Below are 20,239 nucleotides of genomic sequence, written 5' to 3'. Positions count from 1 at the left end.
TGTTGGCTTTGACTGCTGTGGATGGGGGCCTGGCCTGCCTGAAGGTTGAGGCGGCAAAATGTCATTCTTATTGGTTGTAGCTGCCAAGCTCCACACCTTTATCAGGGTTCAAAATGCCCTATGTATACAATGAAGAAGTGTGCCCCTTACTTAAGGCACCTAGAAAGGCATAATTTAATATGAGAGTGTGTGTGTCAGAGATAAGACATCAGTTTTAGCTTGGCTATTGGGTTTTCTGGAGAAGTAAACAAAGCTATGAATTTGGGTGGGTCCAATGCAACATATAACATAATCATCAAAAAGTGTGACTCAGCCAAGCCAGGTGTCACCCCTCAATTGTGTCTCCCATTAGCTTTTGTATGTTCCTCTGACCAGGTCACACAAGGTCTATTCAGTCACTTTGGTACTCTATGGAGATGCTCTCGTGTGATAATATCAACGTGTGGTAGTTATAAGCTGACTGTTCTTATTATAATTAATGTTTTGCCTTCTTAGCTTTTCCTGTTTGCTTCCTGTTCATGAACAAATTATGTCACGTGTAGTTTGAAACTGTTCCCTTCCCTTAAATGAGATAATATTTGTAAAGCACTTTGCACAGTACCTGATTCATAGGATGTGCTTAATGATCTAGGGACCTCTTTCCTTTCATTATAGTATCAATGGTCATGTTTTGTTATTTTTTGTAGTGATGGAACGGCGTTATCCCAAAGAGGTCCAAGATCTTTACGAGACAATGCGGCGATTTGCAAGGATTGTGGGACCAGTTGAGCATGACAAATTCATTGAAAGTTATGCATGTAGGGAACCAATGAATTTCAATATTTGTGAATATGTGTGTGTGTTTGCATAAGGTGGAGAGACACTCTAGACTGTGTTGTTAACATATACTTTTATTTAATAGAAGGGTATTTTTGTCTTAGGTCTTCTATTATGACCCTAGAGATAATTTTATAGCTCTGGAGGTGGAAGAAGAGTGAGTAATGAGAAGCTTCTTTCTAAGTGACTTCTCTGGGGAAGCACAAGGTGTTTCAGTAGCACTGAGACTTAATGAATCATCCGGATGGCATTATCAGTATTCACTTCTCTTTATATAAAGTTTCTGAGAAAACAGCTTCCCTTACTTGATTTCCACCATCACATAAAGCCCCAGGTAACCTGGGCAGTGAGATGCAGACTTTAAACTACCACAGACTGGATTACTCAAATGTGTAGCTTTAACTGTGGACTCTGTACATGGTGACTACCCTGCCCAAAATTACCAAGAAGTGGATTTTGGGAAGGCACCCTACCAACATATTTATCCAGTGTCTCATCACTTAAATATTTGCTTGCATGAGAATTGTGTGCATCAGTTTGAACCAATTTTGTGATCCTTTTTGGCTTTCTGTCCATGTGTGGTTTGTCCTGAGGAGTAATTCTTCACTTCCTACCCCAGCTTGGACTAACCCTATTCATATGTTACCCCTCAGGAGTGGGGCCCTCCCAACTGACCGAGCCATTTCTTTGACAGAACTAAATCCTTCCAGGCTTAGAGTGCTCCATTGATTAACATTCCAACCTATGCAACTTAATCTGTCTCTTCAGGGCAGACAAAAACCTTGGACTTGTGGAAAACAAACTGCTCTTTTGTCCCTTTATGAGAAAAACTGCAAAGAAATACTATCTGGGGCCTTTGTGCTTTCCCTGAAGAAGGGATACAACAACTGTTCTCAGAGACAGACCTCATAAGTGAAAGGATATGGTCTCCTGGGTCTGAACTTTTCAGAAGTGGATTTTGTTTTTTCAGGAGAGTTAGTTGAAGCCAGTTAACTCTCAGCTCCCTTGGAGACAACAGTCCTGTAAGCATCTAGACACAACAGCTGGAAAACATCTGTAATGGTTTTTTATCAGCTTCTGGTTAAAGATGGAGTTTAAAAATAAGCCTCCCAAAATAGAATCTCCCCAACCTGCTCTTATGGTATGATGTAGAATGACTCACTTGTGGGAATGCCAATGGAACTGTTTGCCGTTGCCGATTTATCATTTTATCTTTCTATCATTTGTCCTTCTTTATTCTTTTTTTTTGGGGGGGGGAGACAGTAGAATTTGAGCTTCGAAGGGAAATCAAGCGGCTTCAGGAGTACAGGACAGCTGGAATCACCAATTTTTGTAGTAAGTAACTCAGGTTGACCTCCTTGCCCCCATTTCAGATTTGGTGTTGTCCAGGATCTGGAGCAGATTTGCATTATTTCAAGATTTACTGGTACAGATTGAGTTCTTTCTTTTCCTGTGCAGCCTCAATCAATTAGAAGTTCTTAACTTTCATTTGGGTCATTGAATCCTAGAGCAGTCTGATAAAACCTAAGAATGCCTCATCACAATATTGTCTTTAAGTTTAAAATATAAGGTACATAAGATTACAAAGTGAATCAATTCTATTGAAACATAGTTATCAGAATATTTTTTTTTAAAAAACAAAAAACAAGTTCATAAACCATAGATTAAAACTTCCTGAGATAGGTCTGTACTTGAATAATCATGTATATCCTTCAGGATGGAAGATGTCATCAGAGAAAAAAGAGAATGCATGTAGAGCAGAGGTTCTTAATTTGGAGTCTGTGAACTTGCTGTGTTAAATATTTTGATAATTATTTTAAAACTACTTGTTTCACTTTTGATCCCATGCATATTATTTTATGCATTTAGAAACCTGATTCTGGGATCTATAGGTTCACCAGACTTCTCTCAAAGGGATCCAGGGCCCAAACAAGGTCAAGAACCTCACCAGTTCTAGAGCCAGGGTTCTCCTTTAAGACCTGAGCCTGTGCTTAAGCTCTTAATTTTTGATACAGATTATCAGGTACCAGGTTCCAGCTTGTATCTTCTTTATTTCAGAGATGGAGAATCTGGTCCTTCCCCATTCAACAAGTTTTTCAAGAATCTGAGGTGCCTTCAGTTAAGTTTATTTGGAACAGGAAAGGTTGGGGAGCATTAGGAAAACAAACAAACAAAAGAGGAGGGCAAGATCTTTGACCAGATCAGTGCCTCCTCTCCCCTTTTCCTCCCTGTTATCTCTCTAGTCCTTAAAAGCTGTCCCTCCTCCTCCCTTCCCCCTTCCCCAGGTATCTCCTCTGCTGTAGCTCTGGAGGAATAGAATCAGACTTTGGGTGTCTTTCCATATCAGAGGTTCTAATACGCAGTGAAAAGGAAAACCCTCTGGGCAGTTTCAAAATAGCCTGTGCTTTGGGGAAGGTGTACAGTCTTCATCCCATGGCAAGAAAAATTTTAGATTTTCCTCCAGTTGAATAAAGTAATTTTGTTAAAGAAAGTGGCAGCAGCTCAGCCAGGACCGAGGTTGGGCAGAGGGCCGAGGCAGACCTGCTGGGCGGGTAGGAACTTCATGATCTTGGCCTCTTCTTCAGGTGCCAGAGCCTATGATCACCTCAAGAAGACCCGAGAGGAGGAGCGCCTGAAGCGCACCATGTTGTCGGAGGTCCTGCAGTACATTCAGGACAGCAGCGCCTGCCAACAGTGGCTCCGTCGGCAAGCTGACATGTATGGCTATAGTCCACAGCTGAGGGAATTGGGGGCCTGTAGAGCCCAGTGTCATAGGATTTAGAGTGGGGAGACGTCATGGGATGGCAGACTTTGGGCTAAAAGGGATCTTGAGGCCATTAATCCAATACCCACTTTTTACAGATAAGGAAATTAGGGATTTGCCCAAGGGCCACATAACTAATTAGTATCTGGGGAGGATTTGAACCCAGGCTTCTTGACTTCGAATCTACCTCTTTTCTTCCTGTGGCCATTGACTCCCTTAGAGATTATCCTAATCCTCTCAGGAAGCTGAGGCGGAACAGGATGCAATGGCTGGTCTAAGGTCACACAATGGAGCCAGGTCCCTCACTTCAGAGGCAGTGGGTCTTCCCACCACATCAGGCTGACTCACCCCTCTGCCCTAAGAATTTTCTCAAACAGCCCATCATAGGAACAGTGATTTATTCCTAATTTGAGGAAATATGATTGTCCTCTTATTCAGCTTGGTCATTTTGATCCTTTTAAAATGTATACAAATAATCCCTCCCATTCCAGTGAGGTCTTAAGACTTCAGTTGAGGATGATGTACCCTGCCCTCACACAGTCCCACCCAGTCCAGGTCATTATTTCCCCCAGGAGAGTTTTCCTGCTTTGTGGATAAATGTAGTCATATGCCCTCTAAGGGATACTGGGCCCAGCTTCATTGTGGTCATTCAAAGTGATGATCAGAAAATAAGAGTTTGTTGTGATCACTGGAATAGCAGAAGACTCCCAAGGGTCATTTTTGTGACCATTGCCTTCTTGATGTGATATAACATAAGCTCAAATTTTTCTTCTTCATTATAGTGATTCAGGCTTGAATCCTTCAGTTCAAGTGTCTTCAAATTCAGGTAATTATGTCTCAAACTGGAGTGACTATGAAAATGTGACTGCCTGTCTGTCCTTAGGATTACCATTTCATTCTTGAGATCCAGAGTGGCGGGAATAGCATCAACTCAGGATATCTTCTGGGCTGTGGCCAGAGTCTGTGTGTTCTAGTGTGACCATGTGTCCAAATACTACTGTATTTCCTTGGGTCTTGTCACCAGATTCATAGAGTTTCCTTTTCTTTTCCTCTTCCAACTATGTTGAGACTGGGGAGGGAAAACCTCCAGGTGGGGGAGATTTTTTGTTTGTTTTCCAGGTGACACTTTCTTTAGTATAATTTGCTTACTCATAGTTATTACCAAGGTTATTGCAGCAAAGTGTGGGAATTATCCCACCTAGATAAGTAGCAGTAATAAAAATATGCAGAGCACTTTCTGGGGGACAGAATACTTGACAATAAAACATTAACTTTCTAGATCCTCATACAACCCTGGGGAGGTAGAGAGTGAAAATATTATCATTCCCATTCTGCAGATGAGGAAATAGGTTCAAAGAGGTTGTGACTTGCTGAAGGTCATTCAACTAGTAAATAACAGAGCCAGGACTAGAAGCCAGGTCTTCTGGCTCCCAAGTCCAGTGCTCTAGCCATTACACCACACTGCCTCTTAATTGTAGGTGATACAGCCTATATGCCAACCAAGAAGAATGTCCCTTCCCAGAAACCCAAGGGTGATGTAATACTTCATAAATGTAGTGTGTGTGCATTTCTTGTGTTTTCCCTCTTCAGTATGGGACAGCCTGGAGAGTGAACCCAGCATACTTTATCCATGATGTCTGGTATTATATCAAATACTGGTTAGAAGATATAAAAGATGATAGTGCTTTTTTTTTTTTTTTTTTTTTTAACATAATTCTATCTCTGTTCCACTTGGTTGCGTGGAGTGGAGTAATTGTTTTCTTAGTTAACCAGGACAGACCACTTCATGGCGGGATCTCCCCATAGGGGGATTTAAACACTGAGAAATTCCATCCTAAGACTTAATGGTGGCTTTTATTTCTGATACTGTGGACATTTCCAAATATGCCTACTTTCTATAAAACCCTCCTTAGTGAAAAAGAAAAAAAAATTAAGAAAAACCAATCAACCCGGTCACCATATTTGATAGTATATAGAATATCAAATAGTCCTAGTTCCCTTTTGTCTAAAGGAGAAAAAATGTTCATCTTCTATCTCCTAGACTACATTGGATCATTAAAATCAATGAGAGTCTGGCTGCTTTTCAGTGTTATTTTTATTTGTATTACTGCAGTATTGTTCTCTTGGTTCTTCTTGCTTCATTCTGTATCAGTTCTTACAGGTCTTCTCATGATTCTCTGAATTCTTTAGTTGTTATCCCAGACATTCATATTCATAGACCTTGCTTTGTTGAACCATTCCCCAGGCGATGAGCCATCCACTTTGTTTCCAGTTTTTTGCTACCATAAAAAGTACTGCTATGAAAATTCTCTACATACATGTAATATTCATATATATATGTGTGTGTGTGTGTATATATATATTTCACCCTAAACTTTTTTTTTTTTAGCATTTTGAAGAGTTGAAAGAGAAGCTATTGCCATCTCATTCACAATTAGTCATAGGATTATAGTTCTAGAGCTGGAAAGGGCTTGGGAAGCCATCAGGTCTCCAGCCCTTTCATTTTACAAATGAAGAGACTGAAGCTCAGGTAGATTAAGTGACATGACCTAAGTCATAAAAGGACCTTTCAAGTCCTCTCTGATTTAAATGAACTGCTCAGAGGACATTCCACTGCTAGAAGAGAGAAATTTTTTTTTCTGTTATTTCCTCTCATCTATTTGTTGTACATATACCAGTTTTACTTTCATGTCTTGCACCAAATTTTCTACAGATCCATTTTCTTTTAATTGCTTTTTTATTTTTTAAATAATAAAACAGGAAAAGTCAACATTTTATAGAATTGCTTAACCAGTCAGATCTAGGTTGCTTATTTGCTAGAAATTGGAAAAAAAAATCTTAAGAAAGACACATACCTCAGATTTAGGCCTAAATCTTGAAGCTCTGATTCCCTAAGTTTGACCTTAGTTTTTTAACTTTCTCAGTTATCCCCTGAGACTTCTTGGGCTAGACTCAGCACTTTGTGCTTTATAGGCTTTTGAACCCTTTTTCCTCTGCCCTTTCTGTATTGTTCTCTGTCTCCTTAAACCTGATATCCTAGACTTCAGCCCTCTTTTGGTGGTCTCTCTCTAATGGTTGTCTTTCCTCCAGACCATGTTTGGTTAGGCCTTTTGGCTGGAAAGAGGCCCTCATATTCTCTGATTATATTACAGAAGGGCCTGTTTTCTAACAGACTGGCCTTTGTTAACAGTCTCTTTGCCTCAGAGGTTAAACAGACTTCTTGTCCCCTTGTCCCCTACCCTCTACTCTCCTCTGTTCTTGAATCAAAATTCCAGATTCAGATGAAAAGCCTTATTTAGGACAGCATTTTTCCCAGGGATCTGCTGCTCTGATTCTCTACTCTTGTATTTGAGGTAATCCCAGGCTATATCCTGTATCATGAGTGCCACAGTGTATCATGAATCTCTCAGGTAAACAGGGCAGGTATAGAAAGAGCAGATATTCCCTCATATAGTAAATAAGAAAGCCTAACAGTCTCCCTTTGATCCAAAGTCAAATAGTGTCTGGATATTACCCTTTTAGCCCTGTCCTGCAGGTCAGCTAGTTGGCAAGCTTGTGTTGGGGAGCCAATGTCTCCTTCAGCCTGGCAGTTTAGAGGTGGCAGCCAAGAAGGACTAGTTTTGAAGTTTCCTAGCTGGGTTAAGGAGACTGCTCTTCAACATTTTTGGTGGCAGCAAAAAATTGGAAACAGGGTACTCATGAACTGGGAAATGGGTAAATAAATCATAACAGACTTTACTGTGTCTTGAGAAGTGATCATTGGGAAAAATTCAGAGTAAAGTATGGAGAATCAGGAAAACAAGATATTTAGTGACTACAACAACCATGCAAAGGGAAAGAACAGAAATCCAAATCTGAATGTTGCTTAATTATACTGACTAGACTCAGTCCTGGTGAAGAAGGAAAGAAAATACTGGAGAGTGGTGGATCAAGACCTGGCTTTGGAGTCAGAAAAACCCAGGTTCAAGGCCTGAGTCTGACACATTCTGGCTGGGTGACCATGAACAAATCATAGCCTCCCAGTACTCCCAGGACCCAAGAAGTTACTAAAGAGATACAATTCTGCCTTGTTAAAGGGAAGTTTCTTACTGGCCATTCACAACAGTGAAAACAGGTCTGATCCAAGAAAAAAAACAAACACATTTCCTTCCCTTTGCAGAGGTGGGAGACTATGGATATGGAACACTGCATAGAGTGGCAAACTCTATTGATAGGTTGGTTAGTTTTGCTCAACTTTTTTTTCTCTTATTCTACATTTCCAAGAAATAGCCTACTAGGCAGGGGCATGGTGCTATTTGGAAATGAAAGTGGATTAAAAAAACAATAGTTCAATAAAGTTTGTTCTAAAAATGATAAGATGGGATTTCCTGCTTCATTGGTAGAAGCTACTGTAGTAAAAAAGTGACTTACCCAGACATCCAGCCCCTAAGTATTAGAACTGATTATTTTAGTTTAAGATGGGAATTGACAATGTTTAACTGGGGTATTTGAGTAAGGTGAGAAAATAATCTTTTCCTCAAGTGAATCCTTTTAAAGTAGGAGGCTGTGGGGGCCTCACCTGGCTGCTCCCTTTCCTTATTATTGTGTGAATTTCATGAAGTGTCTGTATGTGTGTTTGGGACGGGGACAAGGTGGTGCCCAGGGGGGATGGAAATGTCTCAGTTCCATCTTTGGTCTTCTGGCTACCATGCCCCAAACATTGTGTATATAGCACCTTTGCTGACAGAGGCCCAAGGGTCCAGGCCCAACAGTCTCTAGACAGATACCAATATTTTCTTTGCCAGTCTAACTACATCATCTCCACCTATTAGACTCCTTCGTTTGCTTCAACTTTCCACTCAATCACTACCTCCCACATAAAGCCTTTTCTTATTCTTTCTCTAGCTGCCAGTGCCATCCTTCAGAACCATCCTGTCTTTATTTTGTATGGAGTCATACATATATAGATTCCTTGAGAACAAGGAATGTTTCATTTTTGTCTTTGTCTCCCCAACCCTTAGCACAGTGGCTGGCTGGCATTTAATTGGTCTTTAATATTATTAATTGGTTGGTTGATTTAGAATCAGAAAGGTCCTTAGATATCTATTTCAACCTTTTCATTTAAAAGGCTCTTAGACTTACCCAAAGCTAAAAGTAGCAGAGCCACCTGGGATTGGAACCCATGTCCTCTGCCTCCAAATTTAGCTTTCTTTTCATTGTGCTCTTGTGGTCCCCAGACGTGTTGCATGTGCCCTTGTGCAACTGCCAGGCTTACTGAGTGTCCGTTTGTTTCATTGACTGTAGGTAGACGGAGTGCACCTCCCTTGAATCTCACTGGCCTCCCAGGCACCGAGAAGCTAAATGAGAAGGAAAAAGAGGTAACAAAAGAAGCAGGAGCCACAGTACTGGGGCTGGTTTCTCACTGAATTAATCTGTCCCAAGAGCTGAATTCAGGGCCAGGCATAGCAGAGCTGTGACCCAGTCAGGGAGAAATGGGAGGCAGAGGGCTGTCTGGGCTTCTTGGTGTTTCCAGGCAGAGAAGAATGCAAGAATACATTTCCATGCCTCTATGACATCTTCCTTCTGACCCTTGATATTTGTGAGGGTAGAAGGAGGAGACTCCTGTCCATTTCTTTGGTAACACATAATTAGAAAGTACTGTGACTGATTAAAAAAACCCCAGCAGAACAAACTTTCACATCCAAATGAGTATTGTCCTTTAAAAGAAGCCCCCCAGAAAAGTTGTAAGCTTATTTTAGGGTGAACTTAGATGCAATACTTCTTTTTTAAGTTGCTTAAATGCAGATACTTGGAGTCACTTAGGAAAATCAGTTTAAGTTATGATCATGCCTTTTTGTTTGTTTTGATTCAAAAATAATATAACTCACTTTAATTGCCCATTTTATTTATCATTTTATTTGATTGCTCTTTTGACTGTTTCCAAAAATGATTCACTGTCAAAAGCTCTGTCAAAGCTATAATTCCTTTTGTATTTTTCAATATTCTCTTAAAGTTCCTTGAGGATTTCCCTAAGGGTTAGCCCTTCTCTCACCTAACCTAAGTGATAGATAATAATAGTAAATATCTGAGTTGCTAATTCAATTCTACATTAAATACTTACTATGTGCCAAGCATTGTGCTAGGTACTGTGGATACCTGAGAGAGAAATAAAACATTCTTTGCTCTTCTAGAGCTTAAGTTCTACTGGAGTCATGGGTGGGGTTGAGGGTGAGGAATGTTTAATTGATCAATCAGCAAATATTTATGTGCCTAGTACTGTGCTAGACAAAGGAAGAAGCAGTTTTTACTTGCATTGAGTTTGCATGCTCATGTTCAGAGGATCTAGTCTGGTCTTTAAACTACCAATCAAAATCAAACTTCCTATACAAGTGAGAAACCTATTTTATTCCAGGCCAGATTAGAAGAATCTGGGGACAGGAGGGTATGGGGGATGAGTGATGTTCTCATAAAATGCCTTTATATTCCCAGCACCTAGCACAATGCCTAGCTCATAGTAAGCAATTAAAAAAACACTTGATTGATATTTGAGGTTTTGGGTTGTTTTGCTTTGCTTTTTGTCCCTGCTAGGGATAGTGGAAACAGTTTAAGATTTTGGCTGACCCTGGTTTGAGGAGCCCAGACCAGATTAATTTCAATACAGAATGACTAGGGAGTTCAAATCAGGCAGGCCAGTGAACTGACATACGTCTGTACTGCTATATTTATTGGAGCCCCTGCTGCTTTTTCATAGTATTTGTTAACACTCCGCCCCTCCTTCCCCACAACCCCTGGTGACAGGGAATTTTTGCCCCAAAGCAAGAGACTTCGAGGAGTTTTTTCTTTTGGTTGAGACTTTAAAAAGCATCTTGGCTTTGGAAATCAGAGTACCTTTTCCCTCCTCACTGCCACATTTGGCCATATGCCCCGAGAGATGAGTGTGAATGGAGCTTGTTATCTCCTTAGGGAGAGAGAGGTCTCCTACCTCCCCAGGAACACTTGGGTCTGCTCCAGTAAGCACCGGGCCCAGAGCCAGCCTCCTTCCTGAGCTCTCTGAGCATCCTGCCCTGGCTTTCTCTCCCAGGTTGCTCTCTCCCCTTAGGGCTTGTTCTAAAGGAGAAGCCACTTGGTGGAATGTGGCCCAGCCAGCCCGTGGCTCCTGTGGAAATAGCAATGGGATGAAGTCACTCTCTGTCTTTTTGGTGATACCTATTGGGTAAAATGATGAGAGTGACAGATGTTAATGTTTATTAAATTTGCCATGTCTTCCAGCTCTGTCAGATGGTGAGGTTGGTCCCTGGAGCCTATTTAGAATACAAATCAGCTCTAGTGAACGAGTGCAACAAACAGGGCAGCTTGAGACTGGCACAGGCTAGAGCTCTCATCAAGATAGACGTGAACAAGACCCGGAAAATCTATGACTTCCTCATTCGAGAAGGGTACATCACCAAAGCATGAGGCCTGCAGGGCCTGGGACCAGAGCACAGGTGCTTGGAATGTGGTCGATGGAAGGATGGCCGAGGGAATTCCAGCGAGTTGTGTTGGGGACGTGGGCATTTTGTCAGTTTTGTATCAGAGTGTCTACTTTCTCTCCCCCACCCTGCTTTAGAAGGCTCCCATCGTCATCATCAGTATTCTGCTACAGAGTTGTGTGCCAGCCAAGCTGTTACTTAACATGAGTGGGCATCCATTCTTCACGCCTCTTGGTGACTAAAATGAGAATCATAGGACCTCGCATGTCAGTGCTGGTCGAACTAGCACCAGACCCAGGGGTCCAGGGGCCCAGGGGCTCAGGGGCCCAGCTCATTAGCTTGGTAGCTAAGACACAAGCTTTTTGAATACCTACAGTCAGAGAGGGTAGTGCCTTGAAGACAAGGAAATGTTTTTAGAGATTATGAGGAAACTTGACCCTTCTAAGTTTATTTTTTTAAGCCAACAACTGGAAGCTCCCTTGATCCTGGTGAGAGAGGGACTGCCAGTCTCCCTGTGTCTGTGTCGTTTTGTCTTGAACTGTGTCTTCCAATCAACTGATTTTAGCCTGGTACTTACTGCAGTCAAACTAGCTCTCTAATCAGTCTGTGGCAGAGTGTGGCGCCCACCGGCTGGAAGCTGTCTCTGTTATTTTTAGAACTAATGGATTAAAATGTTTTCCTATTTAATTTGTGGGTGTGTCAAATGCTGGTGCAGTTGAAGAGCTCTGAGCCGGCACTGGCTCTTCCCCCTTAAACCGTCTTCCCCTCCCAACTATCAGTCAGTCAACAAGCCTTTATTAAGAACCCACTAATGTGCTAATCTCTGGAGGATATGAATTAAAACAGAAACTTGGTCTCACCCCTCAAGGGAATGAATACCTTACAACAGGACCTACTACCTCTGCCTATTTCATCCTGGGACCTAAGGACCCTGATGGATGGAAATGATGTTCCTGATTTGTGAGATTTGAACCTTAGATCTCAGAGATGAAAGGCAGGAAGTGTGCTACTTTATTTTATTTTTTGTTAGGGAGGCTGGACCTATGACTTTATTCATGTGGGGAATTCCTAGTGTAGAAACTCCCTCCACAAATGCAAATCTGTAACTGATTATTAATTTATTGTCTTAGAAAGTTTGCTTGGGCAACAAGAGGTGAAGTGATTTGAGTAAATCACACTGCTAGGATGTTGAAGACTGGCCAGGAACCAAGTCCTCCTGACTCTAAACCTAGCACTGTCCACTATTCCAAACTTTTATGGGTATACAAATACAGGAGTTGAAAAAGGAAGAAAACCAGAGCATCTGTAAGTAATTCTAAACAGTGGCCAGTTCAAATATGTCCCTTTGCAGGTCTAAGGATGGGAAGTTTGACCAAACCTGAAACTGAGGTCTCAGTCTGCCTTCCCAGGGCATAAGAGGACCAGTCAATTCACAGAATCAGGCTGCCTGCCCTACAGCTCTCCCTCCCTGGAAACATTGCACCAGGCAGCAACTTTGGTTGGGTCAAACCCTTTGTTACTGAAATTCAAACTTCTTTTTGCCATCCAAGCTTCTCCTGAAAGCAGCCTTGGACTCCTTGGACTCTTGAGTAAGGCTCAGACCTTTTGGCTTCTGAGGGGTTTGTAAACTGAGCAGATGAATCCCGTTTCCTCAAGGGATGGAAAGAATGGAAAGAGAACCTCCTAGCAAATGAAGGAATTAAAATAGAGAACTCTTTAAAGATGGAAGTAGAGTTGGAGGAAACTTCCGGAGAATCCTAGCATGACTGGAAAGAATCCCAGTTGATTTTGTTACTTTATAGGCAATGAACTGTGTGTCAGGTTCAGTGCAAGGCATATAAATGCAAAATAAATCAAAATAAAGGAAGGGAAGGAGAAAAAGGAAGGAAGGAACAATCTCTGCTCTGAATAGCATTTTGAATATTATTTCATAGGATTAGACTCAAAACTGGAAAGGCTATCATTTTCCCTCCTCATTTTTATAGATAAAGAAATGAAATCTCAGAAAGCTTTAAAGTTTTGCCTGAACCTGACACAGGTGGCAAGGTGGCAGAGGTGACATTGGTGCTCTTTCCACTGTCCTAAAATGAGTCAAGAAAATTAATAACTATTGTAAATACTTCACAAGAGCAAGGTCAGCAAAAAATGTAGAGGGAAAGCTCACATCAATAGGAATACAATGAAGTAAGTAGACATGGGATTTATGTGGATTTGGGACATAGTGAACATAATTTGGAGATGAGACTCATTTGGGAAGGTCCGCAGACTCCAGGAAGGACTCACATTGGGGAATTCCTCAAACTCCTAAGATCCTCCTGGAGTTCCTATTTAAAAAAAAAAAATTATTATAGCTTTTAATTTACAAGTTATATGCATAGGTAATTTTACAGCATTGATAATTGCCAAACATTTTGTTCCAATTTTTCCCCTCTTTCCCCCTTCTTCTCCCCCTGATGTTAAGTTGAACAATACATGTTAAGTATGTTAAAGCATATATGTCCTAACAGTTGTTTTGCTGTATAAAAAAGAATTGGAGTTTGAAATAGTGTACTATTAGCCTATAAAGGAAATCAAAAATACAGGCGGAAAAAAATAGAGGGATTGGAAATTCTATGTAGTGGTTCATAGTCATCTCCCAGAGTCCTTTTGCTGGGTGTAGCTGGTTCAGTTTATTATTGCTCTATTGGGACTGATTTGGTTCATCTCATTACTGAAGATGTCAAGTCCATCAGAACTGATCATCATATAGTATTGTTGTTGAAGTAAATAATGATCTTCTGGTCTTGCTCATCTCACTCAGCATCAGTTCATGTAAGCCTCTCCAGGCCTTTCTGAAATCCTCCTGCTGGTCATTTCTTACAGAACAACAATAGTTCATAATATTCATATACCACAATTTATCCAGCCATTCTCCAATTGATGGGCATCCACTCAGTTTCCAATTTCTGGCCACTACTACCTGCCACAAACATTCTTGCACATACATGTCCCTTTCCCTTCTTTAAGATCTCATTGGGATATAAGCCCAATAGTAACACTGCTGGATCACAGTTTGATAACTTTTTGAGCATAGTTCCAAATTGGAGCTCCTATCTCTTGTCAGTTTGACTGCAGGGCAGTAAATCTTAGAAGAGAAAAAAATTTAATTAGCCTCAGCTGATGGGCAGTTGACTACAGTAACTCTACAGAACAAGAAAAAATGCATATAGATGTGGGGTTTGAGTCTGAGGTGACATTTCAGGCAGACAAAGGAGGTGACTGAGAGGCTGCTCATCCACTTTCCTTATTTGGGAAGTTGAGCAACAGGGAAAGAATGCAGGTGATTCAGAGGGGGAATTTGTTAAGGTTGGGGTCAGAAGGGTTAATCTTGGGGACTATGGAGATTCCAAAGATCAGGTTGTAACAGTGAAATATTTACTCTTGTCAAATATTCCAGCAGGCAGAAAGTTTCTTAATAATGCTGGCCTCCTTCAAAATAGAGTCAATAGGCCTGTCATGCTGCTGAATTAAATACAGACTGAGGAGCTGTCTCTGTTTATACGACCCTATAGTTCAGTTTCTTTGTCCTTGAAGGTTTCTTTTTCTGCAGAGATTTTCCTTTCTTTCCTCCCAAAACTCATAGTCTACCTTCTCTATACTTAGATACATCATCCATTGCTATGGATGGATGTAGTTATACAGGCCTCCACTCTGCCAACCCTCCTCATCCCTCCCACAAATCTTTTACTTTTCCCATGGGGCTATGGATTCTGATACGTGAACTTTCACTCTTGCATTCCTTCCTGGCAATTTCCACATCATCCTACCAAGTTCCCAGCTCTTTTTTTTTTTTAAACCAATATTTATTGAGCACTTATTATGTGCTAGGCACTGTGCTTAGAGCTCAGATCTTAACCTTAAATCATAAGTTCCTTACAGAGGCAAGATTACCTTTGCTTATCTATATTTGTTTCATCACTTGCCCCTATACCTGGCATGTAGTAAATGCCTAATAAATGCTTTTTTATCCACCTATCCATCCAAACAGTGTTCTTTGCACCATTCCACAGTTGCTTCTCCATCAGATTACTGATTGACCCTGCAGGATCTTCCTTGTCTTTGGAAAAAGAACATTCTATTGAAATAGGGTAAATCCCAGGCAACCTCTGTATGTATGTGTGTGTGTTTTGGGGGCAGGGGACATTCTCCCTGATTTCATGTTTAATTTGCAATCCATCCCATCAGTTTTGATTAGAGAATGGAGTTGCTGCTACTCTTATCCTATCCTATTCTATCAACTGAGGAAGGCTCCCTGGAGGAGGTGGATTTTGAAATGATGGGAATGAGAAAAGAGGGATGGCTTGGCAGATGGAAGTGGGAAGACATTTTAGACAGTGGGTGGAAGATGTGGAGGCAGCAGTGGGAGGGAGAGAAATGCCTAGTAATTTGTTTGGTTAGAACAGAAGGGGCAGCTGGGGTACTTATGAGTGGGAGGGAAGCGGGATAATCTGGAAGCCTTTAAACCAGATTGGGTTTTGTAGATCTGATAAGAAATTAGTAGAGTTATAAGAAGAGAAGTGGAAAGGTTGAAACAACTAATTAGAGTGAAAAAGGCTGCTTAAGGAGCTGTTTTAGGAAGTGCCAAGGTCCCTCTTTTGGGTAAAATTGAGAACCACCATATTTGGCCAGTCTGATAAAAAACGGGTCTTTACAGAACCACTAAGTTGTTACCATTCTGCATATTTAGCAGTAAAAAAGCAATTGTCTGTGTCTGTTGTGACCATCTTTTACATACCATTTCCTCCCACATTGTTGTTACCTAGTGAAGACTATCTTTATGTCACTGATTCTATCCTGTAAATCTAGGGCTAGCAGGATCCACCAAAAAGCGTCTAAAATCCCTTTTTCCCACACTTACCATCTGGTAACCCAGCCTGTTCTGGTGTAGCTCCCTCTTAATCTCAAAGAGTTTGAAGAGGGAGATTCTTTAGCCTTCCTCTGTAACTCAGTCAACTGCTTTGAGATTCTTAATAAAATAGAATTCTTAATATATGTCTAATCTTAATCATTCTTGTTTGGGTTTTAAGCATGCTCATAGAACCCCACCAATTATTTTAAAATTATATAAATTATATTTAAAAAATTTAATCATCCATTTTCTTGGCCCTTTTCCTAATCCCAATTCCCAGCCCTATTTTTGTTTTTTTGGGGGGTATACCGCTGGATGGTTCAAGGGATACAGTGCCATGCCTGAAGTCAGACTTCTCTTCCTGAGTTCCAATCTGGTCTTAGACACTTTGTTAGCTGTCTGATCATGGGCAAGTCGCTTAACTCATTTGCCTCAGTTTCTTCACCTGTAAAATGAGCCAGAAAAGGAAATGGCACACCACTCCAGTATCTTTGCCAAGAATACTCCAAATGGGGTCCTAAACAAGTAGACAATTGGAGGCAAAATGATGATGTAAGCAATAAATCACGGGATCTCCTCCATAATCACTTCCAAACAAATCCTAGAACATCAGCACAAAGGTGGGATGAAACAGTCTTTTAGCCCAAGAAATTTGGAAGATTGGCAAAAAAGTATTTTTTTTTTTTTGTTAAAAAAAAAAAAAAAAGAGTAAAATCTCAGGTAAAAGAGAATCTACAACAGGAAGCATCCTAGCAAGCCAGTAGCAACCCCACTTCAGCAAAGCAATGGGAGATCCTGAGCCCCAGTGCTATGAAACAGGTAAATGCCAACACCGATCCCCCCACATGCCTCAGCATAGCCAGGGGAATGGGCATTCTGAACTCTGAGAACCATCATGTGCTTCAACATAGCCCTGGGCAAACAGGCAATCTAGTGGCCAGACCTTCATGTACTTAAGTGCTGGGGAAATGCAGAAACACCCTACTGGCCTTAGCATATGCTAGGCTTAGTATCAGGTAAACTGCCAGACTGCTACAGCCTCCAACTTCCCTATCCCCTCAGCCAGCACCAGATACAAGGGTCTGCTGTGGGCCTCAGGGAAACATCAGTCCAGCATTAGGTAAACAGCCAGGGTCTGCAGTCCCTGGCACAGGAAGGCTGAGACAGTCCCTCTTCCACCCTAGGAGCTGAGCTCAAATTTAAAAGGAAAAAGGCCAAAAAAAGATCAGCAAAAAACAACAAAAAAAGAACCTGATCATAGAAAGCTATTATGGTGACAGGGAAGATTGAGACACAAATGGGGAAGAGGTTAATAATGTTAAAACACAATCCCCAAAGTAAAACAGGAAGTAGCGGCAAGCTCAAAAAAAAAAAATAATAATAATGGAAGAGGCTCAAAAGGGAGATTAAAAATCATATAAGCGAGATACAAGAAAACCTGAGAAAAGAAAGGAGAATGATACAATAAAATTATGGAGAAAAGTCAACAATTTGAAAAAAGAAAACTGTTTAAAAAGCAGAATTGGTCAAATGAAAAAGAAAGTACAAAAGCTAACTGAGGAAAACATCTTCAAAGTTAGAATTGGGCAGTTAGAAATCAATGACTGTAACATCAAGAATCAATCATCAAATAAATTCACAAAGATGAAAAAATGGAAGAAAATAAGATACCTCATTGGAAAAACAATTGACCTGGAAAATTGCTCCAGGAGAGATAATGTCAGAATCACTGGACTATTTGAAAGCTAAAATCAAAAACAAGACTTGGACAGCCTCTTTCAAGAAATTGTCAAGGAAAATTATCATGATATCCTGAAATTAAAGGGCAAAATAGGCATTGAAAGAATCTACTGATCACCTCAGCAAAGAGATCTCAAAACAAAAACTCTAAGAAACTACCAGACCTAAAATTATATTATAAAGCAGCAGTCACCAAAACCATTTGGTATTGGCTAAGAAATAGATTAGTTGATCAGTGGAAAAGGTTAGGTTCATAAGACAGAATAGTCAACTATAGCAATCTAGTGTTTGACAAACCCAAAGATCCTAACTTTTGGGATAAGAATTCATTATTTGATAAAAACTGTTGGGATAACTGGAAATTAGTATGGCAGAAATTAGGCATGGACCCATACTTAACACCATATACCAAGATAAGATCAAAATGGGTCCATGACCTAGGCATAAAGAACGAGATTATAAATAAGTTAGAGGAACATAGGATTGTTTATCTCTCAGACTTGTGGAGGAGAAAGAAATTTGTGACCAAAGATGAACTAGAGACCATTACTGATCACAAAATATAAAATTTTGATTATATCAAATTAAAAAGCCTTTGTACAAATAAAACTAATGCAAACAAGATTAGAAGTGAAGCAACAAACTGGGAAAACATCTTTACAGTTAAAGGTTCTGATAAAGGCCTCATTTCCAAAATATATAGAGAACTGACTCTAATTTATAAGAAATCAAGCCATTCTCCAATTGATAAATGGTCAAAGGATATGAAGAGACAATTTTCAGATGATGAAATTGAAACTATTACCACTCATACGAGAGTGTTCCAAATCACTATTGATCAGAGAAATGCAAATTAAGACAACTCTGAGATATCACTACACATCTGTCAGATTGGCTAAGATGACAGGAAAAAATAATGATGAATGTTGGAGGGGATGCGGGAAAACTGGGACACTGATGCACTGTTGGTGGAGTTGTGAATGAATCCAACCATTCTGGAGAGCAATCTGGAATTATGCCCAAAAAGTTATCAATCTGTGCATACCCTTTGATCCAGCAGTGCTACTACTGGGCTTATACCCCAAAGAGATACTGAAGAAGGGAAAGGGACCTGTATGTGCCAAAATGTTTGTGGCGGCCCTGTTTGTAGTGGCTAGAAGCTGGAAAATGAATGGATGCCCATCAATTGGAGAATGGTTGAGTAAATTGTAGTATATGAATGTTATGGAATATTATTGCTCTGTAAGAAATGACCAGCAGGATGAATACAGAGAGGCTTGGAGAGACCTACATGAACTGATGCTAAGTGAAATGAGCAGAACCAGGAGATCATTATACACTTCAACAACGATACTGTATGAGGATGTATTCTGATGGAAGTGGATTTCTTTGACAAAGAGACCTAACTGAGTTTCAATTGATAAATGATGGACAGAAGCAGCTACACCCAAAGAAAGAACACTGGGAAACGAATGTGAACTATTTGCATTTTTGTTTTTCTTCCCGGGTTATTTTTACCTTCTGAATCCAATTCTCCCTGTGCAAGAAGAGAACTGTTCGGTTCTGTATCCTAGATTGTATCTAGGATATACTACAACATATCTAACATATATAGGACTGCTTGCCATCTAGGGGAGGGGGTGGAGGGAGGGAGGGGAAAAATCGGAACAGAAGCGAATGCAAGGGATAATGTTGTTAAAAAAAAAATTACCCTGGCATGGATTCTGTCAATATAAAGTTATTATTAAATAAAAATTAAAAAAAAACCTCTAAGAAACATTATAGCCAAATTACAGAACTGTAAAGTCAAGGAAAAAGTACATCAAGTGGCCAGAAAGAAACAATTAAAATATTGGGGAGGCACAATTAGGATTATATAGGACTTAGCAGTTGCAACTTTGAAGGATCAGAGGTTAAGGAAAATATTTCAGAAGGCAAAGGATCTAATAAGAATCTGGGTAACTACCCAGCAAAATTAAAGTTAATACTTCAAAGGAAATAATGATCATTCAGTGAAATAGAAGGATTTCAAGCTCTCACAAGGGGAAGACTAGAATTGAACAAAATGTTATCTCCAATCAACATCCAAGAGAACTCTTAAAAAGAGAGTCCCATTTTTTAGGGACTCAATGGAGTTGAACTGTTTACATCCATATGTGAGAAGAAGATACTTATAATACAGGTAGAGAGAATATACATGATAGGTATGGGTATATAAGATGAATTTGAGAGAATGATAAAAAATATTCAGAAGGAAGAGAAAGGGAGAATGGGGTAAATTATTTCACATGAAGAGGTGCAAAAAACCTATTAGTGGAGAAAAAGATGGGAAAGTGGATCATAGGCAGCTCTTGGATCTTACTCTCATCAGTACTGACTCAAAGAGGGAATAAAATACATAATCAGTTGAACATGAAAACCTATGTCACCCCAACAGGAAAGTAGGAGGGGAGAAGATTAAATAAAGGGAAGGAGGGACTGAAAGAAAAAGAGCAGATCAGGGGAGGTGATAAACAGAAACAAAATACTGTTAAGGAGAGAAAGGGTGAAAGGAGAGAGGAAAAATGGGATATAAGGAAATAC

At 40.3% G+C, this 20,239-nt stretch overlaps 1 protein-coding gene across 3 annotated transcripts in view; it reads left to right on the top strand.

The window, feature by feature from the left end:
- The window catches only part of TADA2A (transcriptional adaptor 2A), a 65,869-nt gene extending 49,266 nt beyond the window's left edge, over nt 1-16,603 (top strand). For 2 of the 3 annotated variants that reach the window (XM_051994063.1, XM_051994064.1), the window contains exons 11-17: nt 687-797; nt 2,080-2,151; nt 3,402-3,534; nt 4,363-4,406; nt 5,059-5,112; nt 8,864-8,937; nt 10,829-16,603. In XM_051994063.1, the coding sequence (XP_051850023.1) occupies nt 687-797; nt 2,080-2,151; nt 3,402-3,534; nt 4,363-4,406; nt 5,059-5,112; nt 8,864-8,937; nt 10,829-11,014 (674 nt within the window). In that variant the 3' untranslated portion in view covers nt 11,015-16,603. The remainder of the gene's footprint in view (nt 1-686; nt 798-2,079; nt 2,152-3,401; nt 3,535-4,362; nt 4,407-5,058; nt 5,113-8,863; nt 8,938-10,828) is intronic. The other variant, XM_051994065.1, reaches the window with a different exon arrangement.
- Nucleotides 16,604-20,239: the final 3,636 nt, after the last annotated feature.

This window comes from Antechinus flavipes, chromosome 4 (assembly GCF_016432865.1).
Source record: "Antechinus flavipes isolate AdamAnt ecotype Samford, QLD, Australia chromosome 4, AdamAnt_v2, whole genome shotgun sequence".
NCBI lineage: Eukaryota > Metazoa > Chordata > Mammalia > Dasyuromorphia > Dasyuridae > Antechinus > Antechinus flavipes.
The sequence above is the reverse complement of the archived record's forward strand: the minus strand, read 5'-3'. Positions and strand labels throughout refer to the sequence as shown.